At 41.4% G+C, this 27,723-nt stretch overlaps 4 protein-coding genes across 5 annotated transcripts; all 4 read left to right on the plus strand.

Annotated features, from left to right (window-relative positions):
* Positions 1-1,513: 1,513 nt before the first annotated feature.
* LOC306743769 (vesicle-associated membrane protein-associated protein B-like) lies at positions 1,514-7,059 on the plus strand. The gene is made up of 6 exons (XM_079226327.1): positions 1,514-1,843; positions 3,244-3,396; positions 4,154-4,257; positions 4,441-4,521; positions 4,920-5,102; positions 5,596-7,059. Exons 1-6 carry the CDS (start codon positions 1,786-1,788, stop codon positions 5,764-5,766), a joined length of 750 nt encoding a protein of 249 aa, XP_079082453.1. The 5' UTR covers positions 1,514-1,785; the 3' UTR covers positions 5,767-7,059.
* A 1,910-nt stretch (positions 7,060-8,969) lies between these two features.
* LOC306743291 (charged multivesicular body protein 4c-like) lies at positions 8,970-14,593 on the plus strand (the record flags this gene model as incomplete). The annotated part of the gene is made up of 5 exons (XM_079225796.1): positions 8,970-9,156; positions 10,397-10,574; positions 11,202-11,316; positions 11,868-11,994; positions 13,276-14,593. The coding sequence occupies 5 exons, from the start codon at positions 8,970-8,972 to the stop codon at positions 13,338-13,340; spliced, it is 672 nt and encodes a 223-aa protein (XP_079081922.1). The 3' UTR covers positions 13,341-14,593.
* A 509-nt stretch (positions 14,594-15,102) lies between these two features.
* On the plus strand, positions 15,103-20,213 carry eif2s2 (eukaryotic translation initiation factor 2, subunit 2 beta). Its single transcript, XM_079225942.1, has 9 exons — positions 15,103-15,210; positions 16,641-16,824; positions 16,936-17,036; positions 17,260-17,389; positions 17,471-17,571; positions 18,035-18,183; positions 18,319-18,375; positions 18,511-18,596; positions 18,979-20,213. The coding sequence occupies exons 1-9, from the start codon at positions 15,196-15,198 to the stop codon at positions 19,152-19,154; spliced, it is 999 nt and encodes a 332-aa protein (XP_079082068.1). The 5' UTR covers positions 15,103-15,195; the 3' UTR covers positions 19,155-20,213.
* A 1,202-nt stretch (positions 20,214-21,415) lies between these two features.
* On the plus strand, positions 21,416-26,320 carry LOC306743145 (serine/arginine-rich splicing factor 6-like). Of its 2 annotated transcripts, none has more exons than XM_079225632.1 (6): positions 21,416-21,563; positions 21,963-22,141; positions 23,739-23,857; positions 23,996-24,198; positions 24,339-24,410; positions 24,584-26,320. In XM_079225632.1, the coding sequence occupies exons 1-6, from the start codon at positions 21,457-21,459 to the stop codon at positions 25,014-25,016; spliced, it is 1,113 nt and encodes a 370-aa protein (XP_079081758.1). In that variant the 5' UTR covers positions 21,416-21,456; the 3' UTR covers positions 25,017-26,320. The 2 variants fall into 2 exon arrangements, with proteins under 2 accessions (XP_079081758.1, XP_079081759.1); XM_079225633.1 differs by having other exon boundaries at positions 21,963-22,114.
* The last annotated feature ends 1,403 nt before the right edge of the window (positions 26,321-27,723 follow it).

The following is a 27,723-nucleotide window of genomic DNA, read 5'->3' on the forward strand; positions in this document are numbered from 1 at the left end:
ACTGTTGAGAGTAATAATTTTACCCCAAATTTTGGCAGTTATTCAACTAATCCCTGTGTTAACGTCACACCACCAAATACACAAAGCGAGTTTGTTCACTCACAAAGTGTTACATTTAACTTTTCATATATTTTATTCTGCAAATGGAAGACAAAACTTCCTTCACCCCCAAGGAAATGTTTTGTGACCAACTATGCTTGATACATGGAGGATATACACAAGTATCCAATATCAGTTTTATCCAAAAGTCCAAGTGTTTTATAGCCACAATGTGAATTAATAAATACAACATTGTTAGATGTTCTATTTGATGGTTTTTGAGCTGTAAAATGATTGTTATGCAACCAGTAATTGAGCTTGATGTACGGATCACTCTGTTTGATGGGTCTACCAACTTAATGAGGAGGTAAGTGGAACATGACTGATGCATTTGACTTTTATTGAGAATTGTTGCTTTAAGTATACAGGAGTACATGCAAATAAATTAGCAACCAACTCCTAATTTACATTAGTTTTCCAAAAGAAGTACAATGGGGTTTGAGACAGAAAATAAACTATTTGTAAAAGTAAACTCAAAGTTGGAAACGGTGAACTGTGACCTGGAAGATAAACAGTCGTACCTGACATATGATGTTGATGTATTAAATACATTAAGGGTCAGCTATGCAGCCAGTATGGAATTCAAATAACTTGTGAGGTATAGTACCAAAGGCATAACAAAAAAACATTGTTGGCTGTAAGGCAAAATCTATAACTGGTTTTAGGTTCTCCCAGGAATGTTGTACCAGGAAAAGAAACTGAAGTAATTTTGTTCAGGGAAAAGGACAAAGGTAGTATGATTCTGGGAATTGTGGAATTAACTATGAATCACGACTTCTGCCTCGGAGTGTAATAAAAATGCAACTCCCAACAGCTGAAACTGAATTAAGACGGCACGTTTGTAGACTATTGATTCAGTTCTTTCACGATTCATATGGGGCCTTAGGATTGTTAGCCTGTCTCTTACACTAAATGTTTGATCACACTTAAGTTTGTGACTCAACTGTTGGGGACCTGATGCCTGGTCTGACGAGAATAAAACTAAATCCTAATAGTTACAGTCTGTCTGTAGTTCAACTCTGTTGATAGTTAATTGTGTTATATGATGGCATGAAAATACGAAGTTAGAAATATGAGGGATAAAATCCTAACACAAGCAAACTGTAAAGGGGATATATAAATGTATATGTGTGTATATATATATATGTATATAAAGGGATTAGTATGAGGAAGTCATGGTACTGTAGATGTCCATAACAAGGCGTTAGCTGATATTAAGGTCATGTCCTTTTATATCTTTTTTATTTTGTTTGAATTAACAAAATAACATTTTAGAATAAACAAAATAAAAAATGGTTAGCATAGAAACTGTATTTTTTAATGGCGTTTATTTACGACATCTCAAGGTGTGATAGTTTGTTTTTGCAACGGCCAAGCAACCATGTGACATGTCGCCCCAGCACCGCCCCTCGCGTGACGTCGTCATCCTCCTTCCTTCCCGTCTCACCCTCCGCTGCTAGCAGAGTTAGCACTAGCAGTTAGCGCCCAGCAGCTGTCGGTGGCACTCAGTCGGTCGGTCAGTCGGTCCGAGCGGTGCTGCGTTTGTGATTAGTAACCGTGTCCTCCTTCCCTCCCGTAGATACACTGTGGACGACCGGGAGCCAGCTGCTTCACCCCCTCGGCCCACCGTTACCTGCGGTCAATTATCGCTGTCCTCGCCGTCACGACAGGAAGAAGCTCTGGGACATGGCCAGACCCGAACAGGTCCTGGGGCTTGAGCCGCAACATGAACTCAAATTCAGAGGTAACGTTCACGCCGAACCGGAGGGCCGGGCCGGGTGTTCACCAAGGAGCCGTTACTGACAGCCGACGTGTCTATTCCTGCGTCGGCCAGTTAACGTTTTACAAACGTGTCGTTATTTCTTGTTGCTGTTATTGAATTAGAGGGACGGCCGTAGCTGACGGTAGTCTACGCGGTGTGTGAGCTGACTGTGAGGCGACGCTGTTTCTGTGTGCGACGACGCTACCTAGCTAGGTAGCATTCAGCTAACATAGCTAGGTAGCATTCAGCTAACCTAGCTAGCGAGTCAAACTGCTCGCTGTCATTGCAGCGTCAGGGCAGGCCCACCGCTCTCATTCACAGACACTGGTTTGCTCCAAATGCTTGTTTTCTTTTTTGAATGTTTGGATGGCTTGTAAAACACCGTGACGAAATCTAACGTAATTAATTTGACAGACGCCTCCCTCTCGATGTTGTAACGAACACCAAGCGGGGACCATTCTAGCAATTTCTGCGAGCAGGATGTAATTTCTTAGCCTCATTACCATGCTTAGTTCACGGGATTCTAATCTAGCGAGCTGTGCTTGGGAGATTTACCAGTTTACTTTCACTGTGCAACCTACATTCCTTTCCAGCTTTTCTGTATACAAGCAGAAAGATTGTGAAAATACAGACTTAGCTGGTGTGCCAGGGATAATGGCTACATTCTGAGATTATTGCCTTTTTGGGTGTGTGTGTGTGTGTGTGTGTGTGTGTGTGTGTGTGTGTGTGTGTGTGTGTGTGTGTGTGTGTGATATTGCTGTAGAAATGGGTCAGATGATGGCCTAAAGTGATGGGTTAAGTCAGGAGCGGCTTGTTCACTGGTTGACTATTGCAGAGCTTTGAAAGCAAAGATAACCCAAGAATAATATGCACACGCCCACTCAGTAACTGATGCTCTATGTATCTGCTTAGAGCAGAAAGGGAGGTGAGTAACCACAGTGAGGTTACTTACAAAACACATTTCTAAAAAACAAGGCTCAGTTTTCAAAAAGGTTGAATGTTCCATTAAACATGAACATGTGAGGGTGATCTACATGCTATACAAGCAACAACATTAACAGTGTTTTCCTACAGTGTCCCGGTTTTGGCTGAGGGCGGGGCATGAATAGTGAAATAAAAGCTTGCACACTTTGCTACTCTTTCCACTGTTTAAATGTTTAATGTACAATGTTTACGACCAGTTATTTGGAGCCCCTCACAAACACTACTTATACATTCAACTCTGCAGGCAAACAATATGTGTCTGTACTTTATCTTACATCCCCACTCAGTTTTGATTCTTAACTAAACTTTAATGACAACAACAAAAAACATACTAGTGAATACAAGTGTAAATTCACACACCCTTGAGTCACTGTCCTGTTTCTCTGTGTCTTCCTTAGGCCCCTTTACAGATGTCGTCACTGCCACTCTGAAGCTCACCAACCCCACGGATAGAAATGTGTGTTTCAAAGTCAAGACAACCGCGCCTCGCAGATACTGTGTGCGCCCAAACAGTGGCATCATTGACGCTGGAAACTCCATCAATGTTTCTGGTTTGTAAAATTGTTTGCATCGTCTGGCAACACAAGTAAAAAGCCCGGTCAAAACCCCCACATCTCCTTTAGATACTTAGACAATACTCATGCAATCAGATATATATATTTTGGACTTAGTGCTTTAATATTGTGAAGGTCTGTATTTGCCTTCAGATTATATGTCTAGGTATTTGTTGTCTGAGGAAAAAGATCACTCTGGCCGAGCAGAAGGAGCAGAAGGAGGCATTTATTGATAAGTTCACTCAACACTTACCAAAGTATAAAAATCTTGAATATGGGCTATAGCAAGACAGCGTTATTGTTTTATCAAGCTACCAGTCAGTACCAACAAGAATCTTCCAACCTCAGTTCTATCAGTGATTGTACTGATACATCAGTCTGCTACTTGAGGTTAGAAATGTTGAGAATTCATCAGGAGGCATATCTGTAACATCTTTGCAGTCGCTCGGTAAATACACTCTGCACAAACTGATGAAAATGGTCCCATACCTCTATCGTTTGTATGACTATTATGAAAATCAAACTGATAGACTGAATTTCTAACTTCTTATTGAGCAGAATCATTGTACTCTTCAATGACTAAATGATCAAATAAATTATCATCTAGGCAGGTCACAGTGTAACCTAAATCATAAACCTGACTGACGTCTTTTCATTTACAGGGTGTGTAATAGTTTTTATAGGCTAATAAAGGACGTTACTCTTTCCCTAATGTTCTACTCTCCATTCATTCTGTTATTGTTTTGATCCACAGTTATGCTACAGCCGTTTGACTACGATCCCAATGAAAAGAGTAAACACAAATTCATGGTGCAGTCCATGCTTGCTCCATACGGCATGACTGACATGGAAGGAGTTGTGAGTACCAGAGCATAAAATATGATTTGGGATTATATTCTTGTTGCTATATTTATATATTTTTTCCTGTGAAGTAATGCCTTTATAATTAGATGAACTGATGCTAAAGCTAAAGAATCCCAGTATGAACCATCTCTTCATTTTCTTCCTGTTTATCTCTCTTCTCAATGTTCTTTCCCACAGTGGAAGGAAGCAAAGCCTGAAGAGCTGATGGATTCAAAGTTGAGATGTGCATTTGAGATGCCTCTAGAAAATGACAAAACTGTAAGTCTACCTTTTTGGGTTAGTGGTAATTTTGATAAACATTCAGTCATTAAGTGTCATGTGTAGATGCACAAAAGTCCAATGTTCTCAGGTTAACTCGTGTATTTCACTAATTTAAATGTATGCAGATTTATGATAGCCACATTTAGATCAACATGAATCATATCAGATTGAAACATTCACATTACATTTTTCCTTAGTTTAATTTTTCCCCTTTTGCACAGTGTTTTCTTCCACTCTTACTCATCAGCAACAACATATCTGTATCACCCATTACATGCTTATTTATTCATTTATGATTTATTTGTCCTTTCATTTCACTCTCTACCACTTCTCTCTGCACGTCTCTTCATCCTCTTCCTGCCTATCACCCTCTCCCACCCTCACTCTCTCCACAGCATGAGAGTGAAGCCGAGCAAAATGTGTATTCCTCTCCCTCCTCTGTTAAGACTGAGCTCTCTACACTGCCCAAGTCAGCCAGTGCCTCGCTGGATGACGGGGAGGTGAAGAAGATCATGGAGGAGTGCAAGCGGCTGCAGATGGAGGTGCACAGGCTACGGGAAGAAAACAAACAGATCAGGGTGAGACGCACAAAAACAAAGAGGCAATATGTTTGCATTTCCTTTCAGTCTTGTAAGTCCAGCGGTCTCTAAATTATTAAATAAAAAACGAATAACCTTTTCTTGCATTTGGCAGAGCTTCAGTCCAAAGACTCTTCTCTGCTGTACCTTTGCACGGAGAGTAGCTATATGCTGTTAAAAATGCCACGCGAAAACTTGCATATCCGGATATTGTTGTCAAAGTAATCCGCTTCAGAAGTCGCATGCTTTGCTGTAACAATCATGTCTTTGCATTAAAGCTTTTCTGTATTTTAATCTAGAGGCTTGTGTCCTCATTCAATTTAGGCAACAACGTTGTACTTATGTTCGGGATTTGTGTATTTGGCTTGTGGTTGGACATTTCTGACAGCACTTTAAGACGGCAGTGTCCTACCTGCTTGCAACGTATATATGAGTGTGCTTGTGTGTGCTGAGCTGGTTTGACTGTCTCTTGACACTGCACTCTTGAACGCAGGAGGACGACGGGCTGCGGAAGAGAAAGGTGACCTCGATGGGCTCTCCTCACTCTTCCTCCTCCGCCATGGCTACCTCGGCCATGAGGGACGAAGGCCTAAGCACCCGCATCCTGGCACTCTGCATTCTCTTCTTTGTCATTGGAGTCATCATTGGCAAGCTGGCCCTGTAGAGACTCGGACAGACAGAGCACAGTGGCGGACGGCGTGCTCGGGAGGACACGTGTCAATGACGGCAACGGGGATGTCTTCTGGGTTTATGTTGGGTTCTCTTTTCTTTTTTACATTCAAGGCAACACTTTGTCTGGATGGAAAATAATTTAATGTGTAAAAAGAGAATGAAGCAAGGCGATCCCAAGTTAAACCACGAGTGTGAGGGTTTTTGTCACAGGTCTTGCCTTTGTCCTTTTTTGTGTGAAATAATCACCACCTCTGATCTGTTCTTTCCGTCCATCCCTCCCTCCTTCCTAAATGATCTTCCGCAACTTGCACAGGTAACAGTTAGTGGTGTGTGGAAGTGGCTTAACGCTGGCTGAATGTCGAAAGTCTTTTGTTGATTCTTCAAGTTCATCACTCACATTGTCTATAAGAAAGACCTAACACTTCTTTTCTGATAATCTCTTCCATTTATTACTGATAATCTACAAAAAGAGGCGAACACAAGTGAAATATATGTATCGTTTTCTGAACGGTATCTGGTAAAAGTGAGCCAGTAGAAGCCGTGTGTGTGTATTGATTTTGCCTCCTGCAGGAGAGCTGATGTGACTGTTTGTTTGTGGATGTTTTTATGTGAGGAGATCTTAAATGGTGAAATCACAGGCTGTTTTAGAATGACGGAAGAGGGGTGGTTTGAAAACTAAACTTTCATCTGAACAGATTTACTGCACATAACAGAAAAAATGGGGGTCTTTGTTGAAAATCAGATTAAAACATGATATTTCTTTTTTTTTTGCCATTTGAAAACCTTTAAGATAAAGAATGTATGCTGCATGGTGATCTAGTTTAAAAGAAAAAGCGAAGCTATAATTTAGTTCAAGACGTCAGAGCTTCCCAGTTAAAACTTAAATGTTCTAGATGATTGCGTCCTCTGGTTGAGAGAGGCACCAAAATGACTTAACTCCCCTAAACACCTTACCCCCCCTCCCCCCCCAAACAGTTCACTTGTCATGCAAAAACAATGTTTTCCAACGGTCACTTTCAATATATAACATACAGTATGTAACAGCTTTGGCCACAGTGTTAATTTTGCTTAAAGTATTGTATATGCGTCCTTGAGTGTATTACAGCATTTTATTTTCTTCCTTATATATTCATGTAGTCAGATGCTTCTGTTTATAATATTCAAATGCACTATATTCAAGTGTACACTTTGCAGTCTGCATGAAATTACCTGGATTTATTATTATTATGATTTGAGTGTTGAAGTTATATTCAAAAACAAAAAATACTGTTTTCGCAAAAGGGACCATCTTGAGTCTGGTTTGTCTGTGTGTCTGTGTGTGTGTGTGTGTTTGTTTGTTTGTTTCTCTCTCTCCTTTTCTTTTCGATTATCCTTTTGTTTTATGTTGGGCTCTGGTGGTTGTGAGATAACTGAGACAACACAGCTGTATTATCTCGGGCTGTCACATGACCATCTTAGCAGGTTGTTTAAGAAAAAAAGAATAAATATCTGTATTTTCCGTTGCCTGAGGGAACTCGAGGAGCAGAGAAGTGGGAATGTGGGCGGTTGGGAGGAGGACTGACCTGTGAATACACACTACATTAAAGAGAAAGAAAAGGCATCAGTGCTTCAGACCACACATGCAAAGATAGTCACACAACAATGTATTCACTCAGTAATTGGATACTCTTTTGTATGTATATACAAATACTTAAAAAGATAACTGGCAAAGTTATTAACATACTGTAGTAAAGAAAGGTAATAATTATTCAACCACCATGGATGATGTAGCATCATAATGAATTAAAATGCATAAACCCCCAAATGTCTGCTTCTTTGAAAAGTTGACCTTCCCCCCCCCCCAATTTACTTTAGATTATAATTAGATTGTAAGGTGTGTGTGAAGCTGCAAAACAAGTCTGATAGTGCCGAAGCACTGTTTCTTATTAAGGGGTCATTCGATATCTTAAGAAAAAAAAGTAGAAGCAAGTTTATTTACAGTTTTAAACTGCTCTTTATGTATTAAACTCCACTGATTTTACTCATACAGATCACTTATATAATGTCTTCTCATCGTAATCAGGGGCTTTGAGACTACACACTCCTTAAATGTAGCCGGCTCCATTACAAAGTGGGAGTGGCCTACACTTGCTCCTACATAACTTAAAAAATCTAGTATTCGTGACTATGCAAACACTTCATTTGATACGTTTGAATGACACACGATGTTCTTCTTCAGTGTAGTTTTGAAGTGTAGAACTATATTATCAGTGCTTCCACATCACACACGTGCATATTGAATATTGAACCACGATCTGCTTTCAAACTAGTTATGACTTCACAAATCCCGTCTGACAAATTGATGAAGACGACCTTCAAGTTCGAAACGCTGCACATACGTCCTAAGTGGAGCTCAAATATCCACGTGACGTATATAATAACTTTGTTTTTTAATGGAGGGGGGCTTTAAGGAATTGGCACATCTGCTCACCTAACTGTCAGTGACGATGAAGCTGATGATCAGTAAAATAGTTTATATTTATATGGCGGTAAATAGCCTCATATGTTTTACGGTTTGGGCAAACTAAACCTAAAATGTAAGTTTACAAAATGTCATTCACGCATATAAAAGTGGCTGAAGTTTAGGAAGTTTTACCAATTTAGTGAAATCAGCCGAGAAATGAACCCAGGTACAGAAGCATCTCTGTAGAAACCAAGCCTTATACACCTGTCGTGGCGTCATCGGTTTAGGTGCGGCCAAGGTTCGCCGGTGTCCCAGCAGCAGGGCAGTGCACCTGCAGAATGAATTGAAGCTTTTCATTGAATGAGACGAAGCACAACCCTGAGAATGAAAATACCAGCAAAATAAACGGCCCAGTCCAGAGAAAGTAGAGCGCATGTTCAAATAAGTGAGTACAAAAAAAAAACGAAAAACATAATAAGGTCAAGCGACACAGTAATGGTGGTATATAGTCTACGGCAACAAGAAAGTTATTCAGTTGTTCAATCCAACGAATATCGCCCTCTCCTCATCGGGCAACATGACGTCATCGGGCCCTATCCAGGAAGTAGGAAAACGTCAACAATCCTTCCAGCGTTCAGGCTCGGGCGAAGTGTCAGTGTAGCCTAGCAGCGAGGTAGCTACGCTTGATTTCCTCGGGTGTTTTCGCTGATTTGTTTTATTTTTGTATATATACTTATTGTAACACCCCGGACATGTCGCTGTTTGCCAAGATATTCGGAGGAGGAGGAGGAAAAGGGGGAAAGGGACCGAGCCCACAGGAGGCTATCCAAAAACTCCGAGAGACGGAGGAGATGCTAACGAAGAAACAGGAATTTCTAGAGAAAAAGATCGAGCAGGAGCTGCAAATTGCCAAAAAAAACGGCACGAAAAACAAAAGAGGTGAGATCTCGGGACTTATTTTATAACAGTTTCTTCATTTTAACATCGCATTGCCTGGTCAACAGCCCTGAGCCAGTACGTTAGCTAAGTTAGCTAAGTTTCCCCATCTGTCACAACTGTTGGCAGCCTCACCGCCCCCCCCCCCCCCCCCCTCCCCATCGTTGTCCTGTGGACATTAGGTCGCTCGTGTGAGAGATTTAATCGTCTCACGACTGATGATCACTGCGGAAACACCAGCCTCGTCTTTCCCCACACACCCACATCTCTGTGGTAATCAGGTCTTTCCGTCTGGTTGATCGGTGGCCATTTAAAAACACATCTCAAAGGTGTGGCGCGCGGTGCAGCGGTTGGGCTGCAGACAGACTGACAGGAGGATGTTGACCTCAGTGTGTCGGGACAAGGGTTGAGCGTTAGAGCTGCTCGCGTTAAAAGGGACGCGATATTGCTGTCAGAGAGGTGGGCGTGTTTGTACCTCGGTCAGCAGTCTCCAGCTATCTGATATCTTATCATTGAAGCGAATAAACCATGGGTAAAATGTATCCAAAACAAATCTCATGACAACCCGACGAGTAGAAGTTGAGATATGCTGTTTTTTTTTTTCACCAAGTACTGGAGAAAGAGGAGAAAAAACTGATGGGCAGACTAATTTATTGATTTATGCGCAGTGGGACAAAAAATATGATTTTGTTATTGCAACAAAAGGATATAAAATCATAATTTTAGAAGGTTGATAAAGAAGTTGCAGACTCCTTGGTGTTACACTGCACTCAGTATACAACAGCTTTGTTCTTTACCTTGCTTGAATACTTTATACATTGACTTTACCTTCATTATTTCCTCCACAAAGGTTTATAGAATAAATAAACCCAGTTTTAGTCTTGACACTGTCTTATAGCTTCACTACAGCTCATCTGTGGCTGTGGTCATGTGACTACTGTGGCTGAACCATTTCTACTTTCCATCTCGTCAGTGCCAGTCACAAGCTACATATAATATTTCTCCTTGTTGACCTAAGAGTCACTAACAGGGTAGATTACTGAGTCAGCATTTTATTCATGATTCCACTCACTGTCATTTCACAGGATGTGCAAATGTTGAACCACTTTTTCCAGCTCTCATTCCTGTTACAGGACCAAACAATCCCTGTGATTCACAGATTTGTTTTCCTCCCATCACTAAACACAATCAATCTATTTCTGGGACAATCTAATCACCCTGACTCCCGTCTTTCTCTCCTCAGCGGCCCTGCAGGCTTTGAAAAGAAAGAAGCGGTATGAGAAGCAGCTCACCCAGATCGACGGCACGCTGTCGACCATCGAGTTCCAGAGAGAGGCTCTGGAGAACGCCAACACCAACACTGAAGTGCTAAAGAACATGGGCTTCGCTGCCAAGGCCATGAAGTCGGCCCATGAAAACATGTAAGAGCGAGCACCCAGTCACTGATAAAGTTCATGACCATTCTATTTATGAATTGGACAGATGTGACGTCTTTTTATATATGCTGCTTCTTGATTGCCTATGCGTCCACAGGGCGAGAAACAATAGGCAGTCTGTTTTAAATCAAAAGAAAGATTATGAGGAATATATTTAGTTTGGAACAAAAAGGATTTGAGCTAAATGCAGTAATACCTTGTTTCTTCCCCTTTTTTCCCTGTGAAAGGGTTTTTACTATCTTTATTGGGGGAGTTTTTCCTGATCCGATGTGAGGTCCCGGGACAGGGATGTCATGTGTACATATTGTAAAGCCCTCCGAGACAAACTTGTATTTGGGATGTTGGGCTATATAAAATAAACTGAATTGAATTGAATCCAAACCCATTAGCACCGGACTGTTTGAATATATATATATATATATATATATATATATATATATATATATATACATATATATAAAATAAAAACGTTGATACACATTTCCCAGCTAAAATTATACTTCTTACTCTGCCAACTTGTCAGTATGTGTAGGTCTACAAGGCTTGGCTAAAAGGTGCGATAGTGCATTCTGTTTTACTCACACGTGACTCATCCTCTGCTTGTTGTTTCAGGGACATTGACAAGGTGGACGACCTAATGCAGGACATTACAGAGCAACAGGAGCTGGCACAGGAAATCTCAGACGCCATCTCTAAACCTGTCGGCTTTGGAGAGGAGTTTGACGAGGTGTGCAGCGCTTTCCAGATATTAGTTTCTGATAGATATAAGATGGATTTTCTCTGTCTTTGACGTAGTAAGCGATGGGCTGATGATAACACAGGGTTAACCACAAAGTTCAGTATTATCGCCAAAATGTTGCCCAGTTTGCTGCAGGTTAAGCAGTTTTTTTGACCTCTTTGTGTTTCTTGATTCATGACTTGGGCATTAAGGCTTCCTTATTTTTGAATGGTCTTATTCATAGACCAACTTCACCACAATTGATGGTATTGAGTAATTTGGGGACGATATGGCAGAAAGAGTGAAGACGCTTTCTCTCAAATTCTCAGTCAAATGACTGGAAGTATTTAGATTAAACTCTCAGCGAGACGTTAAACTCACCAAGTGAACAGACGCACCAGATCAGGACCAGATTATACCACACCAGACTAATTTTGTAAAAATAAAAAATATTTTCAATTTTAACTGCATCGATTTACTCGGATGAATATCTTTTGGGTTTTGCATGAATTGGTTTGTGACTATTCTCAACTTTAGTGTTGTTTGCTATCTTCATCCAGGATGAGCTGCTGGCAGAGCTGGATGAGCTGGAACAGGAGGAGCTGGACAAAAACCTGCTGGAGATCGGGGGACCAGAGAACGTTCCCCTTCCCAACGTGCCTTCTTCGTCATTACCTTCCAGACCTGGTAAGAGCCTTTTGACAAACTGATGCAACAACTCTGTGAGCCTGTCGGTAAAATCTATAGAAATATTATGTTATATTATATGTATAATATTCTACATATATGGCAGCATCTTTTTCTTTCTTTTTTGTCAAAGGAATAGCTGACATTTTGGGAAATATGGTTAAGCGTTTTGTGGCTTATGCCGTTTTAGGGACGTGGCGATATTTCTCGGCTTTGTAGTTGTCAGGTAACCAGTGGAGACTCCGTTAAATTATTCTTCAAGGCCAAGAAATAGTCCAACACATAACCACATTGTAATTTATTAAAACATTGACATCTGATACCAGATCAGCCCATTGTCACTGATACCTGATCCAGCTACCTGAGTCAGCACCAGACAGATATGTGATATCTGTAGAGATATACAGTTTATACTTTTAGCTTGACGAGTTTATTTTTCGAATACACCCACCGATGTTTAGAGTGCTCTCACCAGCCCTTGAATAACCATATAAATGAATGTATTATAAACTTTTTTTTGTGATTTTTCAATATATGGACTATTTATAGTCCAAAAAAACATTGGTATAACTTACTTAACATGCGGTTGGACTAATAAATGGTTACCTAAAAGTAATGCACTCCACCGTTTAGAACGGCTTCAGGTCTTTCACATTAAACTGGCTGACACACCTGTGGCATCATTCATCCTCTTCCTCCTCCTGCTGCTGCTGATGTGAAAACACTTTCTGCAGATGGGTGCTGCTGGTAGAGACGAAGGGCTGCTTGGTCTCAGCCTCAAGTCTACGAGAATCTAACACATTTTGGGACACTTAGCTAGTTAGACTCAACTGTTACCTACAATTAGTTTTTAGCTTGTTCATAACAATTCTCCACTCAACTAATGAGCTCCGAACAGCTATAAAGTGAATGTGTGTCTGTGAATGTGTGTGTGTGTGTAGCTCACCCCCATACATCCCAAAACAGAACTGAGGTAAGTGCTTGTCATTCACCACATTATCGGTCTTAAATATCAGACCAATTAAGACAATCTAATTTCCCTTGTTATCGGCATCCTGCATCCCTAGTGCGGACATCCGTCATCCTCTCATCTAACTCTTAACCAGAAGGCAAATAATCATATTTTCTAAATTGTCGAACGTTTGCTTCAGGCTCCACTGTTAAAGTCCAAGTTTGAGGTGGAGGTTTATCCTGGTTCAAGATGAGGCCTGGAAGCACAACCATACCCATTCATTGATTAACATCTCTTACAACTGCTATGTCTATTCTTTCACCCCAAAGCCAAGAAAGAAGAAGACGAGGACGACATGGAGGACCTGCAGCGCTGGGCGATGGAAGCCATGTAGACGCAGCGTCTGCCACATCATACCTGTATCAGAGAGGGGAGAGGAAGGAGCAATGGGGAATGAATGGACCGATAGGATGTTGTGTATGAGTATATTTTTGTGTGTCTGAGGAGAACTGACTTTATGTAACACTCGCAGGCAAATATGCTGTAGACTTTATTTTCCCGTCCCCTTTCACAAATACAGAGATCCCTGGGCGCTTAGCAAACGAGCCAGTCAGGGGCTTTTATATTGAAGCTCTATCACTGTACTTTGGCAAAGTCACCTAATATTTTTACCCTGGATTTTAACACAATACTAGCACTTAATGGTCATTGTACTGGGCAGGGCTATGTCATCGGCCACATAGTTCATACAGAGGTGTAAGCTTAGGAGCTCTGTGGAGCGATAAAGGAGTGGTTGTCAGATTAGTGTTTCAGGCTGCATGGCGTTGCTAACATTACTGGATGACAGGAGAATTTACGTAGATCCTCAATTATCTGTTTCTGACTTACATATTTACCTGTGTTTTGTGGCGTTAAACTGGCTGGATGTTTTTTTTTTTCCTTTCTTGACAAAAATAACACTCCTTTGCTCTCTTTTGTTTTTTGTTAATGCTGTGGAAAATAGGAGAACAGCTGAGCATGAGCTGGATGAAGAAGCTATGAGCTGTGTGCGAACCTCTTTTGTTTACAGCTACGTGCTTTGTCCTTTCCCACCTCTTTGCCTCCTGTCGCCATTTCAGCGACTTCTCCCTCCCTCAAAGGCGTTCTCACCAGTGGTTCTTGTTATTTGGTGTAAATATCCCAAATGTGTCTCTTTTTATATACTGTATTTCTGCCATCACTGAGGTTGTATTGCAGTTGAATGAAGCATGCAACAATGGATAAATCCCAATACAGATCACAAGACACGGCTCGAAAGAGAGATGTTAAACATTTTCATCCTGCTCTGTCTGTCTAGGTTCTTCTCTTAAAGGTTTTTGTTTCAAATTGTATAATGTTGAAAAAAATAATAATAAACTATTGTCACACCTTATTAACTGCATCTTGATGGAGATGATGGTTTGTAAAAGATTAGATTATACTCAATCTACAACATTTTGGAGTTCAAAAAGTTAATTACTTTAGTTTTTCAAAGTCATTATGTACATTTTTTTACATAGAAAAAATACATAACACAAGGATGTATGGACAAGCATGTTTGCATTTCTATGTTTTATTTATCCAGATGAGAATATTATTTGCAAAATCATTAAAGGTTTTCAATTCTTTTATAGTAGTATTGTCATTTATAATATGTCAGAACATCATAATCCATTGCTGTATTCCATAGCCGGAGGTGATGTCCCACCAGCTGCTCAACAGCCAAGAATATTCAATTAACTATTAAAAAAACAGTGACATTTTAGTTGCATGCAATGTTAACTGTTCACATGTTTTCCTGCCAGTTCTATTTATACTTGCATGCTAACAGGAATAAACTGGCTGTTCAGGTTTACTGAATATTATGACTATTTAGAGGGAAGAGCAGAATAAATGTAATGATCATGAATATACAGCTAATACATACATACATAACATCAATAATAATGACTAAAGACTTTATTTATATGGTGCTTTTCAAAACCAAGTCACAAAGTGCTTCACAATTAATGCTAGACATTTTATTTAGCAACACATAGTTTTTCCAATTCTGCTCTTCTTGAATACCCGAATGTAACGCGACGTCGCGAGGTAATGACGTCAGGATTTGGGGAGTTCACGCCTGCGTACTGCGGATCCGACGCTGATGCAAGACATTTTCGGCGCAGCATTGTGGCACTGTTCGAGAGACACACATAAACCAGGTTTCAGTCTCTTTTCAGACCGCAAACATGTCAGGAGACGAGGTAAGTCACCTCGGATTGTCTGCTGTTTACTCCGCGTTGGCGTGGAGACTTGTTTGTTGAAAATACGTAAACTACCGGGCCGGATCGGTGCTGAAGATGATTTTGGGCCTCGGAACTGCTGCTCCCCTTCCTGGCCGCACCAGCTCTCACATGGCTGCAGTCGAGCAGCCAAGCTAGCTCGACCGGAGAAAACGTCACGGGAATGTCCCGCAGCGTCCCACCACTGAGCCACGATTCACTACACATCGCACATTATTAGTTCTCACCGTGTTTCATCGATCCGCCCTGTTCACGGCTGCTGGGTTCTCCAACTGAAGGGTTGGAGCTAGGTAGCTAGCGCTAGCTCGGCCGGTAACTAGCTAGCTATCTGTTAAGCTGCGGCGCTGACGGGCAGTTATCGGGAACAAAAAGCTGCTGTTACCGGGCTCAACCGTTAACGGGAGCTCCGAGGGAGAGTCGTGACCGGCACAAACCGTCAGAATTAAGATGGACAACATTCTCAAAATGAATTATCACCAAATGCCCTTTTCTTCTTCTGACGGGCTCTAATCAATAAAATGCTCTGAATGCAATTTGAGACGTCCGTTGGTTTTGAGAAAATAGATAAATGGCCATTAACACGTTCATCCGATGATGACGACGGTAAACCAGCCCAGTCATCCAGCTGCAACAATTCACTTTGCAGTATTTAAGAACATGGCATCAGTTTAATGAGATACAAATCGTCGTTCAGATGAGGAGGAAGATTAGCTCAATATTACGTGGGGCATCGTCTCGATCACAACCAGTAATCTGTTTAATGACAGGAAATGGTGAAAAGATTTTTAAATTGACATCTTTAGGTTTCTTGTTTTATCTGACAAACTGTCCAAAACCTAAATATATTAGATCATTCAAATAAAATAAAATAAAAAGTCCCCTTTGAGTCTGTCACCAGGTAGTTTTATCATTTGTGCTAAATGGGAAATAAACAGAAATACAAGTTACCGATTCATTTTTAGGTAAATTGAGTTTTCAATTAATGTCCTCTAGTATCTATTACGGCACACTTCAATCATAGCTGGACGGTCGTTTTATATCAGGCCTCAAAATATGTGACAGCACTTATCTCTCATTTATTTTTAACAGATAACTTTCATTCATAAAAATAACCATGATGACAAACCTGTAAATCTCAAATCGCAGGAAAATAATAGAATCTGCAGAGAAGTTATCCTTCCCCTCGGCCTAATCTGGTATTTTTCTGTCTCACATTGTCACACTGAAAAACCCCAATGGTTACAGCTGGTTTTAATGTTGCAATACATTTAACATCTGACAAAACATGAATATCAATAATCTGAGAAACGATACAATGAGTTGAGCAATAGGATGAAGTCAGAAGCTTTTGTAAACGGTTTTAAACTTTTCTCTCTCTTCCTCTCCTTCAGATGATTTTTGATCCCAACATGACCAAGAAGAAGAAGAAGAAGAAGAAGCCCTTCATGCTGGATGAGGAAGGCGGAGAGGGTGTGGGAGGAGAAGAGGCTAAAGAGGTGGAGGTGAAGGAAGTGGAACCGGAGACTGGAGACGACAAGGAGCTGGATCTAGATGAGGATGAAGTCAGGAAGAAAGGTTAGAACAAAAAAAGGGAGAGATGACCCGGTGTCTGTGTTTATTCTTCATGGGGGGTGTCTCATCGTATTGAACCACCAGCCTGCAGTAAGTTTGTCTTGTCTTCTCTAGAACCGTCTGATGATCTGAACGACTTGAACTTCTTCAACCAGAAGAAAAAGAAGAAGAAGCCCAAGAAAGTTTTTGAAAATGATGTTGAGGAGGGATTAAAGGTCAGTCGCTTTGAACCCACAACCAGTTTTCATTTATTTCTCCTAATCCCTTGTAGTCTGCTTATTTCTGTTTGTGTCCATCCTCTCTCTTTCTGATCATTCGACATGAGCACTTCTTGTTCCACTTCAACTGTTGTCTTCCCAGCCCTCTCCTTTCTCTTCTGAACCACATCGTCACTACTCGTCTCCTCGCTGAATCTCGCCTCTTGTTGATCCGAATTAGGAGCTGAAAATTGAGGGTGAGCAACCGGAGGTGCTGGAGGACGACAACCTGGACCTGATGCTTCCTACCAAAAAGAAGAAGTCAAAAAAAGTGGACTTTGATGAGGGAGAATTGCTGGAGATGGATGACCGTGAGAATAAGTCATGTAAAGTCATGTTTGAAGCGGAGAACTAATGGAAAGCACGCGTTTCATCATAGTTTTGTTTTACAGCTTTGGAGGATGATGAGGGGAAGAACAATGATGGAATCTCATTCAGCTCCATGACAGGACCAACCTGGTCCGGTACTGAAAGAGACTACACTTATGATGAGGTAGGACCGCTGTCAACACACACCCACAGCCATGTTATTTCCATATCATTATACAATCAATTTGACATGAGGAAGGACAGCTTGTTTGTGTTCAGGGAAATTGGAAAAACTAAGTTTTAAATGCTGTGATACAGATGAAAAGTCTATTCATCCACTCAAAATCACTTCCTTGTTCTATATGCATCAAAGAGTGTAGCCTCAAATGAGGAAGGTTTCTCAATTCTTACCATCCATGTTTCTAGGAACTGGAACATACTATCCTCGGTACAAGAGTGTCTTTTAGGTTATGACTAAACGTCCATAAATCCTCTTAAAAATCACAGGGATAATACTATTAACTCCTGACTTCATGACATTGGACTTATTTCCATGTTGCATGATCAATACTTTATTTATATTTCTGGAATTCTGACACTCTCCTCTCCTTCTTAAAGCATAACTTTTTGCTCCTTCCATGTCTCAGCTCCTGAACCGAGTCTTCAACATAATGAGAGAGAAGAATCCGGATATGGTGGCTGGAGAGAAGAGGAAGTTTGTGATGAAGCCTCCTCAGGTGGTCCGAGTGGGAACCAAGAAAACCTCCTTTGTCAACTTCACAGACATCTGCAAACTGTGAGCCCCGCCCCCCCCCCCCCCTTTGCAGACATGTGTACATCTCTCAAATCGTTACCGTCAAGCCCAGTTGGCACCAATGCAACATTTTTAAAGCGATGACGACAAACTGACCTTTCATGTACTTCCTCACAGGTTGCATCGTCAGCCTAAACATCTCCTCGCTTTCCTGTTGGCCGAGCTGGGAACAAGGTACATTCATCACAATTCATGGATACACAGTAATTGATTTTGTGTAAATTCTAGGTTTAGCTTTAGTTCCTCAAATGAAATGAAACATTGGTTGTTATGAAAGTCTAATCTGTGTTTGTTTTTTTATGTTCACAGTGGTTCCATAGATGGAAATAACCAGCTTGTGATCAAAGGCAGATTTCAACAGAAACAAATAGAAAATGTCTTGAGAAGATATATCAGTAAGTAGCACATTATAATGAATACTAATCCGATTTGACTAAAAGAAATTCAGCTCAATGTCTGTATTCAGCTTTAGTCTATGGATTGAATACTAAAATCCATTTATAATGTAAATGTAGCCTATGCTTTGTTCTCTGAGAGATGGAAGTCCCCAAAACAGAAATGGATACAAACAGAATATATGAAAGAAGATATAAGATTTAATTTGTTTTGAAATGGAAAACAATTTACAGTGTTCTAGGCGTGCAATGCTAAATCAGTAGTCTTTTAGTCACCTCTGTTTCCATCATGCCAGTCCACACCGTGTGCTTCACCACCACGATCATTAAGATAACTCCTGTGAGTACTGCGCCGCTCATAACTCTCTCCTCAATCCCACAGAGGAATACGTGACGTGTCACACCTGCCGCTCCCCAGAGACCATCCTGCAGAAAGACACTCGCCTCTATTTCCTGCAGTGTGAAACGTGCCACTCCCGCTGCTCCGTCGCCAGCATCAAGACCGGCTTCCAGGCTGTGACGGGCAAGAGGGCGCAGCTGCGAGCTAAAGCCAACTAAAGACCACCGAAACGGGGCTCCCCTCCCCCTCTCTCGGCTCCCCCTTTCCCCTCAGAGGAGCCGGGGCTGGGGTCGGATGCCCCTCTGATTCGCTAAAAGGACTCTCTGGATCGAACTGCGGGAGGGTTTTGCTGTTAAGTTGTGTCGTGGCCTGACAAGGCAGGGAGTGAGAGAGTATCTAAAGCTGACCGATTGGTTTCAGGCACTGTTAACAGATGATGATGTACCATATACACGATTGGATGCAATTGATTTGTTGTCTGGCTGCCTCCACCTCCTTGGTTGTTTTTGTTTTGCTGTGATTCCTGCCAGATTCCCGATTTGATACTGCTTCTTCATTCTTTCCTCTCCCCCTTAACATGCACAAGAGATGAAAAGTTATTTGGATAATGAATGGCTTTATCCGTACAACCAGCCAAAATTGCAGTTTAAGTTAAGAATTTTCTGCTCCAGCTTTTCAAGGATAGAAATAAAAATCACCGGGCTGGAGTACATGGAGGGAAATTTGTCACTACTACTACTCTGTGGCAGCCCCAACACAGACCTCATTTTGATGTCTGTGGGTGGAGATCACATCTCATTGAAGACTGAGAGGTTGGTTGTGAGACGGACATATAAAATAATAGTGCGTTTGTAAGTGGCATTGATGAGCAATTTTGTACTTCATTATTGCTTCCTTTTGACTTCAGCAGTTAAGATCAACACGTTTTATCCACCATTTGAGATCTGTTGTGAAAATGTAACTAAATGAATTTTGTCAAGAAGAGCAGCTTTCTCAAGCTCATGCCAGTCACAAACGCCCAAAAGCTTCCCCCTGAACACAGCCTCTGAGCTGACGCCTCTAACCTCCTCTAACGGGTCTTTATTTTCAACTGTGGTTTCAACAAATTTACACCACAAACTAGCCAAGATGTGAGGTGTTTCAGTTCAGTGATACTGCTTCCTACATGATATTGGTTCTGTTGATGTTTGAGAAGGATGTGGATAAGTCTGACTGGCTGGAAGCATTTTAAAACCTGGTTTTTACAAAAATAAAACGTTCTACTCTCTCGCTCTCCAGCACTGCGCTCTTTCTTTGTTTACATCCATGTTCCCACAATTTGGTTTGTACAGTGTGCCCTTTAATTAGTTAAATATTCAATACAAAAATAAGTTGCTGTAAAAATGTAACCATGGGGACCAGAGATGGTTTGCTCTTCATAGTCAGTGATTGATTACCCAGCAGCTGGTTGGCTCCTTGGTTGACATGGTTGCCACGTTGCTGCTTTTACTTCGAGGCCAAAAAGTATTACTTGCAAGCGATGTATTTATAGCTGAGAGTTGTCTTATTTTTAACAAAATAATCAGCATTTAAAGTTGGTTATAAATGCTTTCATAATGTGTAAAGGCTTTAGGTTGTTCTTGAGACTTTGCTGGATCAGATCGTAAATGCAAAGCACTGAGAATATACAATCTCATGTATTAACCTAAGACAAATACTAAGACGAGTAGTTTGTTAGACCAACTCAGACCATATATCAATCCCAACGATTATATATAGGCAACATTGTATTACTAATATATACTTCTATATAATACAATTGATTAAAAAAAGAAAAATAATTGTAACTAATGTTTCACCTAAAACCTTCTAGCACCAACATTCAAGAAGTCTTGCATGTTGGTGAGGAAAATGAGCAGGTGGATATTTTGGTCACAATCACTCAGAATTAAGCATTGCTATAGCAAGAACATACATTAGGATGCTATAATGATATATACATATACAAATGTTGATGGTTCTTGGAGGAGGGTTGGCTGGAAAATAAGGGAAAAAACAGTAGCACCATTGACTGAATAAATCTTTATATAATCTATGAACTTCACTCCTCTGAAATAAATCGTAAACCGTAAATCGTAAACCATAGATTATAACAAATAGGAAAGCAACAAACTGGAAAAACTGTAGCCAACCAGAAACAGTCAAACAAATACAACTTCAATGTAAAAAATCGTATCAAAATAAATCGCCCTCTTCAGCCATTATAAAAAGCCCAACACATTACTTTGAATTGTCAAGTCTCTTGGGGAACAGCAGTCATTGCCCATTGTCTCTTGCGTGTCTTGTTGCACACAACAGTCCAGTTGGTGGCGGCAATTTGCCTCTAAACTGGTTTTCCGGCTTTCGAGTAAACACCAACGAAGAAGAAGCAGACCACGACCAAGAAGGAGAAGAAGAAAAAGCCGAGGCAGGCAGCGCTCACGGCTTTCTGAAGACGTTGTTCAACTCGGTAACGAGCCGCAGAGAAACAGTCGAGAAGTCATGCCTCGTGTTTATATCGGACGACTAAGCTATAATGTCCGCGAAAAGGACATTCAGCGGTTTTTCAGTGGATATGGAAAGCTCATGGAAGTAGATTTGAAGAACGGGTGAGTATTTGACGGAAATGCGATCGCGGGTTAGCTACAGTTGCCTCGCGAGCGTTAACGTAACCGTTAACGTGAACGACGTCGGTGCTGGTTCAGAAGCACGTTGTGCTTTTTAACCAATTTACCCCTTAAATATATGTTCGTCTCCGCAGGCCGGTTGGCTTGTAAACTTAAACCCCGAGAATTTGTTTTTATGTTCTTTTGTTTAATTCCTCAACTTTAATCTCGCTCGCGTGGCCAACATGGCGTCTTTGTGTTGGTTTCATCGCGGAGCTAGCGGGCCCAGCTAAACTGAGCACTGGAGACGGACACATGGCGTGTCGAAAGGGGGACATAATTTGAGCCGCCGCAGCTGTTGTTACATTTACGTGTGTATCTTAAACTGTCTTTCCGTTCCAGCTACGGGTTTGTGGAGTTCGAGGACAACCGGGACGCTGACGACGCTGTGTACGAGCTGAACGGGAAGGAGCTGTGCGGGGAGCGGGTGATCGTAGAAAATGCTCGCGGGCCGCGGAGAGATCGAGATGGCTACGGTGGGCGCAACTCGGACGGTGGGCGCAACTCGGGCGGTGGGCGCAGTAAGTGCAGTCTGTTATGAGATACCCTCTCTTCCCCTTCCCCCTGGGGCGAGGTGTCGATGTGGACTGCACAGAGACGTTATGTTGTTTCGTACTTGCAGCACAAATTTACACGTTGACTATTTCAGGTGCCACGGTTTATAATCCCAACCATCCTATGATAGTGTTACAAGACTACATATTTAATATGGCTCAGATTGCATGCTAGTTTTTGAGAGCTGCTGTAACATTATTTGGCACTATACTCGTTTAATTTTATGTCCACATGGAGACGTTCCTGATTTATATCCTTCTTGCACTCACAAACTTTATTCTTCTTCTTGAGCACACAGCTAAACTTTGTTTTGCGTGTTTGGCCGCATTCTGCTGAACAAATCTAATTTCCTGCCATCAAGGGTTGGCGACCTGCTGGTTTTTGCTCCTCCCTTGTGATCACGGGCCACTGTTGAATGGTCTGTAGTTCATTATCGGGGCGGAGCAATAATATGCAAGTCAGAAACCTCCAATAGCAGAACTCAGGCTTTAGAGTTGGCTTTAGCCAAAATAGCTTGTTTTCCTAACACAGATTGCAAAGATCTCTTGGATGATAATTGCTAGATTGCCATGTTTTTAAGGCCTAGATATTCCATTTTGTTGTTTGCACCACAGAAGAAAGCTAATCGCAAATTATCACTACAAACCTAAATCTAGCATTATCATTATAACAAGAACATTTTCATGTGAAATGTGTATTTTTTAACTTTGGTATATATTTTTATATTCAACATTAACAAAAGTCCTTGATGTTTCAATTTGAAAGAGTCCAGTTGCGGGCTGAGGCTGAGAGTCCATTGAGGCTAAAGATGACTGGCTAAGATGACTGCCTGTCCCGTTTGGCCTTGGCTTTCACCTTACAATGTGTGTGTGACCTTTGCCCCCCCTTGATCCTTGGCTGACCTAACCGGAAGCCATGATGACAACAGCCTTTTGCCAATAGACCAGGGGTGATGGTGAGGATTGCCATTGGTTTTTATGTTGACAACAAACATAAGTGGGCGGCTCAAGTAAAGAACTTACAAACACAAGAAGTGTTGTAAGTGAGAGAACTGGAAAACAAAATTTCAGACCGACATCCGGTAAAATGCCAAAAGATTGGAGTATGTGTTATATCGTTCTTTATCAATTAGACCAAACAGTGTCCTTGACCGCAACCTATGTGGATACCTCCTTTCTGTTTGTGTTACAGGGTTCGTCTTGAAAGAACATCACTGTTCATTTGTTTATGCGGCTAAACCATCACAGTTTGATGTACCGGAGTAAGACAGGCTTTGTATTGCCGGAAACAGATGCAGTGGTGTTCTTTGCAGTAGAGAACAACATCAAAATGCTGAACAATACAAACGATACAAAGAGCCCGCGTAGTGGCCTATAGATCAATTATCTGACCCTCTGTGTTTGAAAATGGGATCAGAGGGACCCCTGTCATTATTAAATTCAAATGTATACACCCTTGGACTTTTATCTGGCAGGTCACTGCCTTGTGTTCATTTGATCATCTGGGCCAGTAGTTCACGTGTCTCGGCCATTTCTAACTTTCATTTGCTGTTGTTTTTAAAAGGTAGCGGTTATAGCAGCCGGAGCCACACTGGCAGGGATAAGTATGGACCTCCAGTCCGTACGGAGTACCGTCTCATCGTGGAGAACTTGTCCAGCCGCTGCAGTTGGCAAGACCTCAAGGTACACATTCAAATACTAACCTTGGTTCGGTTAACTGTGGGGAAATGTTGAGATGTTTTACACCATGACTGCTCAGGCAGATTGCCTGCATATTTGGTTGTTTTTCCTCTTTTAATGTTGTTTTTTAATGTCCCACAGGACTTCATGCGTCAGGCAGGAGAGGTGACTTACGCAGATGCCCACAAGGAACGCACAAATGAGGGTGTGATCGAGTTTCGTTCCGAGTCGGACCTGAAGAGGGCCATTGACAAGCTGGATGGTACAGATATTAACGGACGGAAGATTCGTCTTGTGGCGGAGCAATCTCGCAAGCGAAGGTCTTACTCCGGCAGCCGCTCCAGGTGGGAACGCCAAACACGCTGTTTGACGCTTCAGACTTTTTGTCGAAGATACCCCTGACCCCCCTCCAAACAAACATGTAGCACTGATATCTTGCACAGAAATTGGCTGTAGGTTTTTGACTTTGTGCTGTGATCTTTAGGTCTCGTAGTCGCCGCCGCTCCCGTAGCAGGAGCCGCAGGAGCTCGAGGAGCCGCTCCGGATCCCACTCCAGGTGAGAATGCGTCTAATCTTAAAAAAATGAATATACAGATCGGAGTTCAACTTGAAATATTGTCATAGATAAGTCAGAAATGGAGGTTATGTATTGGATCTTATGCCGGAAATTAATTAATATTGTTAAATGGCACAGTCGTGTAAAGGATTTGCGTTTTTAATCCCCTACAGGTCTCGTTCCCCGAGCAACAAGAGACGTCGCCATTCCCGCTCCAGATCGGGAAGAAAGTCTCGCTCCAAGTCGGGAGAAAGCAAATCTCGTAACCGCAGGTCCCGTTCTCGCTCCCGCAAATCAAAGTCCCGTTCAGGCTCCCGCAAATCCCGGTCTCGTTCAGCTGACCGGAAATCAAAGTCCCGTTCAAAGAGTAATTCGAAGGTGAAGTCGGAGCGCATTACTCGCAGTCGTTCCAAGGAGATATGTGGCGACAAGTCCCGCAGTCATTCAGCGTCCCCGATGGCCAACGGGAAGGAGGCGAGTCTCACCAAATCTCCCCCCCGCTCCCCATCCCCTCACGAGGATGACCACCGATCCAAGTCCAGGGAGAAACGTTCAGCCTCCCGCTCGAAATCTCGCTCAAGGTCTAGATCGGCGTCTCAGGATTAGTGGAATTAAGAAGAGGCATTTCTCTGTGTCAAGCTCGATCCCTCTGCTGTACATAGTGAGCAATGTCGTCGTACTGGCTTATGCTTCCTGGCTTGTCTACTTTTCTCCTTCAACTTGTCTTAAACATGTTTTAGATTCTGTTTTATTAGAGGAAGCACCACAGTAATTTAGATTTCTGTATCGTTTGCCTCTAAAAAAACAAGAAGAAATAAACAAAACATTTTCTCAATTATATAGAAAAAACTGAAATATAGTCAAAAGAAGCTGGTCTTGAAACCTTTAGCGCTTTAATTTGCGATCGTTCAAGTCACTCTGTCACAGTAACTTAAACTTGATCGGTAAACTGTAGGTTTAGTCTCTCGTCAAACTGATTTATAGCCTCGTGAAAATAGTTTTTATTTTACTTTCATAATTTTAGACATGAGTCTCAGTTGTAACCGGCATTGTTTGATTTGTAGATCAGAGAAAAAAAACCTTCCTAGCATTGTGCTAGCAAGTGCTCCTAGTCCATTTCTGTCCATCAAACAGTTTGATGCAACCGTTACGTTTTCACGTTCATTCAACTGTGTGGTTGTAGGAGAAAAGTAGCGCTCGGCTGGAGCGTTGGAGCAGTTTCCCCCTTTTTTGAGCCGCGGTCTCAATAATTGCTTTCTCATGGAATTGGCTGATCTTTGTGGTACTCCAAAATGCACAGCTGGGATGCAAGTACTTATACTGCAGAGCTGCATATTTACTAAAGAATAAGGGTTTGTATGTCATATTTGAACAACTTTCATTAGGGGAACTGTGATCTCCTTTTAACCTCTTGTACATAAACCATGTGTTGGCATCAAAAAAAATATTTCTTCCTTTTGTTGCTACAGACTTAGGTTTTTTGTAATCTTGAGCAGGTAATGTGTGGAAGATCCTTTTCCTTTCTGGATTTTATTTCTTGTTTGCTTAGAACTCCAAGGCTCGATTGCAATGACCCATTTTCTCATATTTGTTTTGATTGCAGCCCTGAAAGTAATTTTCAATCTGTATTGCATCCCTTTTTCTGCAAGTTGAATCCAGGGAACACAGGGTTTGTCATGCCTCTGCTTATTTGAAGTGTGCAGCGAGTACTGGAGTTTTTGTACTTAAAGGTACACAGTTGACATCTCTGCAGCGTGTGTGTTTGTGGGTTTATTTCAAACATAAGACTTGGTGAATGCACCCCCCCACTCTCCATCTTGTGGAACAGTTTTTTTTTTCCCGTGCAAATGAGATCTAACGGATTATTGTCCCTTTTTTTTTTTATTGTATGTTCAATTAAAGATCTTAATAAAATGATCCCGCCGTGTGATTTTTGTTTCCTGTCGGCATCACAGAACCCTTGTCTGCAGTATCGACATGACCTATATCCTGCTAATTATATAATAAATGCTCTTTCACGGCAGGGCTGCTCTTTGTGGCTAAATGAACAGGATGAATGTGGCAGATCTGTGTTTTAAAAAAAAAAAAGTGAAATAAAAGCGACCGAGCTCCAGTCTCCCGACTAATCGGCAGTCCACTACATTATTCTCACATCTCGACACCGCTCCGCTTGCGCTCGAAGTCTTTTTTTGGCGTTGCATTGTAGTCAACGAGCGGTGACTGTACTGGGGGCTCGCGCATGCGCAGTCAGAGCCCCGGAGCCGCAGGAGATAATAGCTGGTAAGCCAAATTTCAGTTCCGAATTGATCTGAAACCACATTTATTTCACGTTCATAATTATTCCCGTTATTGTGTCAGATCAGAACGTCTTTTAGCCACAGACGTTTTAGAGGGACCGGTGTAAATATGTGTTTTGAGGCAAAGCGGTTTGCCGTTTAGGATGTAATCAACCACAATTGCTTTCCGTTTTAAAATGTATATTTGAGGTATCACGCGCCTCATTAACCTATCGAGTTAAATACTTTTAAATAAGCAGTTTTACTAACGTATCTAACACGCTTAACGGTGTTGTGAAGAGAAAACGTTGCTCATTCATTTGAGATGCAGCTGGAATGGGTGACATGGTTCATTTTTCACTAAATTACATTTTCACAGGGTTTCAGACACTGCTTTTATTCTTTTTTTTTTCCTCTTCTGTCTCCTGGATGTGTTTGCCTCCGCCATTTTAACTGAAATGTATTTTTTTTTAGTGTGTGTACTTCAGCTTGTGCGTAAATGTTGCTGTCACCATTATTGCCTTTTTATTGGATGTAGCTTAATGGATGGCTGTTAGAAAGTCACACGGGGTCATGGCTTTTGACGGAGGAAGCCTCTGCCATCACTCTGTAAATGGCATCCTTAAAATAGTTTACATTTGATTAATCTTAATCCATGTTTCTCAGAGCCATTTTTGGAGGGGGAAGTCCCTATCAGCAGAGGCTTTATAGTCATATCTAAAATCTGATATCATTTTAAATGTTGAGAAATGCACCAAAGTGGACTCAGGTCTTTACTTATTTTTAAATCTGTTCTTATCAATGTGCATTGTATTAATACCGTTGTAATGAATTATAACTGGATAACTAATGATAACTACAAGAAAATGTGAAGAATCAAACAATAACAACCAAATTTTGCAGGTGACAGGACAGACGACCGATAACCTTTTAGCCAAGTCAGTTGTGTCTGTGTGTGTGTGTACACTCTGTATACAAATATATTTATAATATAAATATATGTGTTATATATAATTTAATAAGAAATAATTCCACAA

This window comes from Taurulus bubalis, assembly GCF_910589615.1.
Source record: "Taurulus bubalis genome assembly, chromosome: 11".
NCBI lineage: Eukaryota > Metazoa > Chordata > Actinopteri > Perciformes > Cottidae > Taurulus > Taurulus bubalis.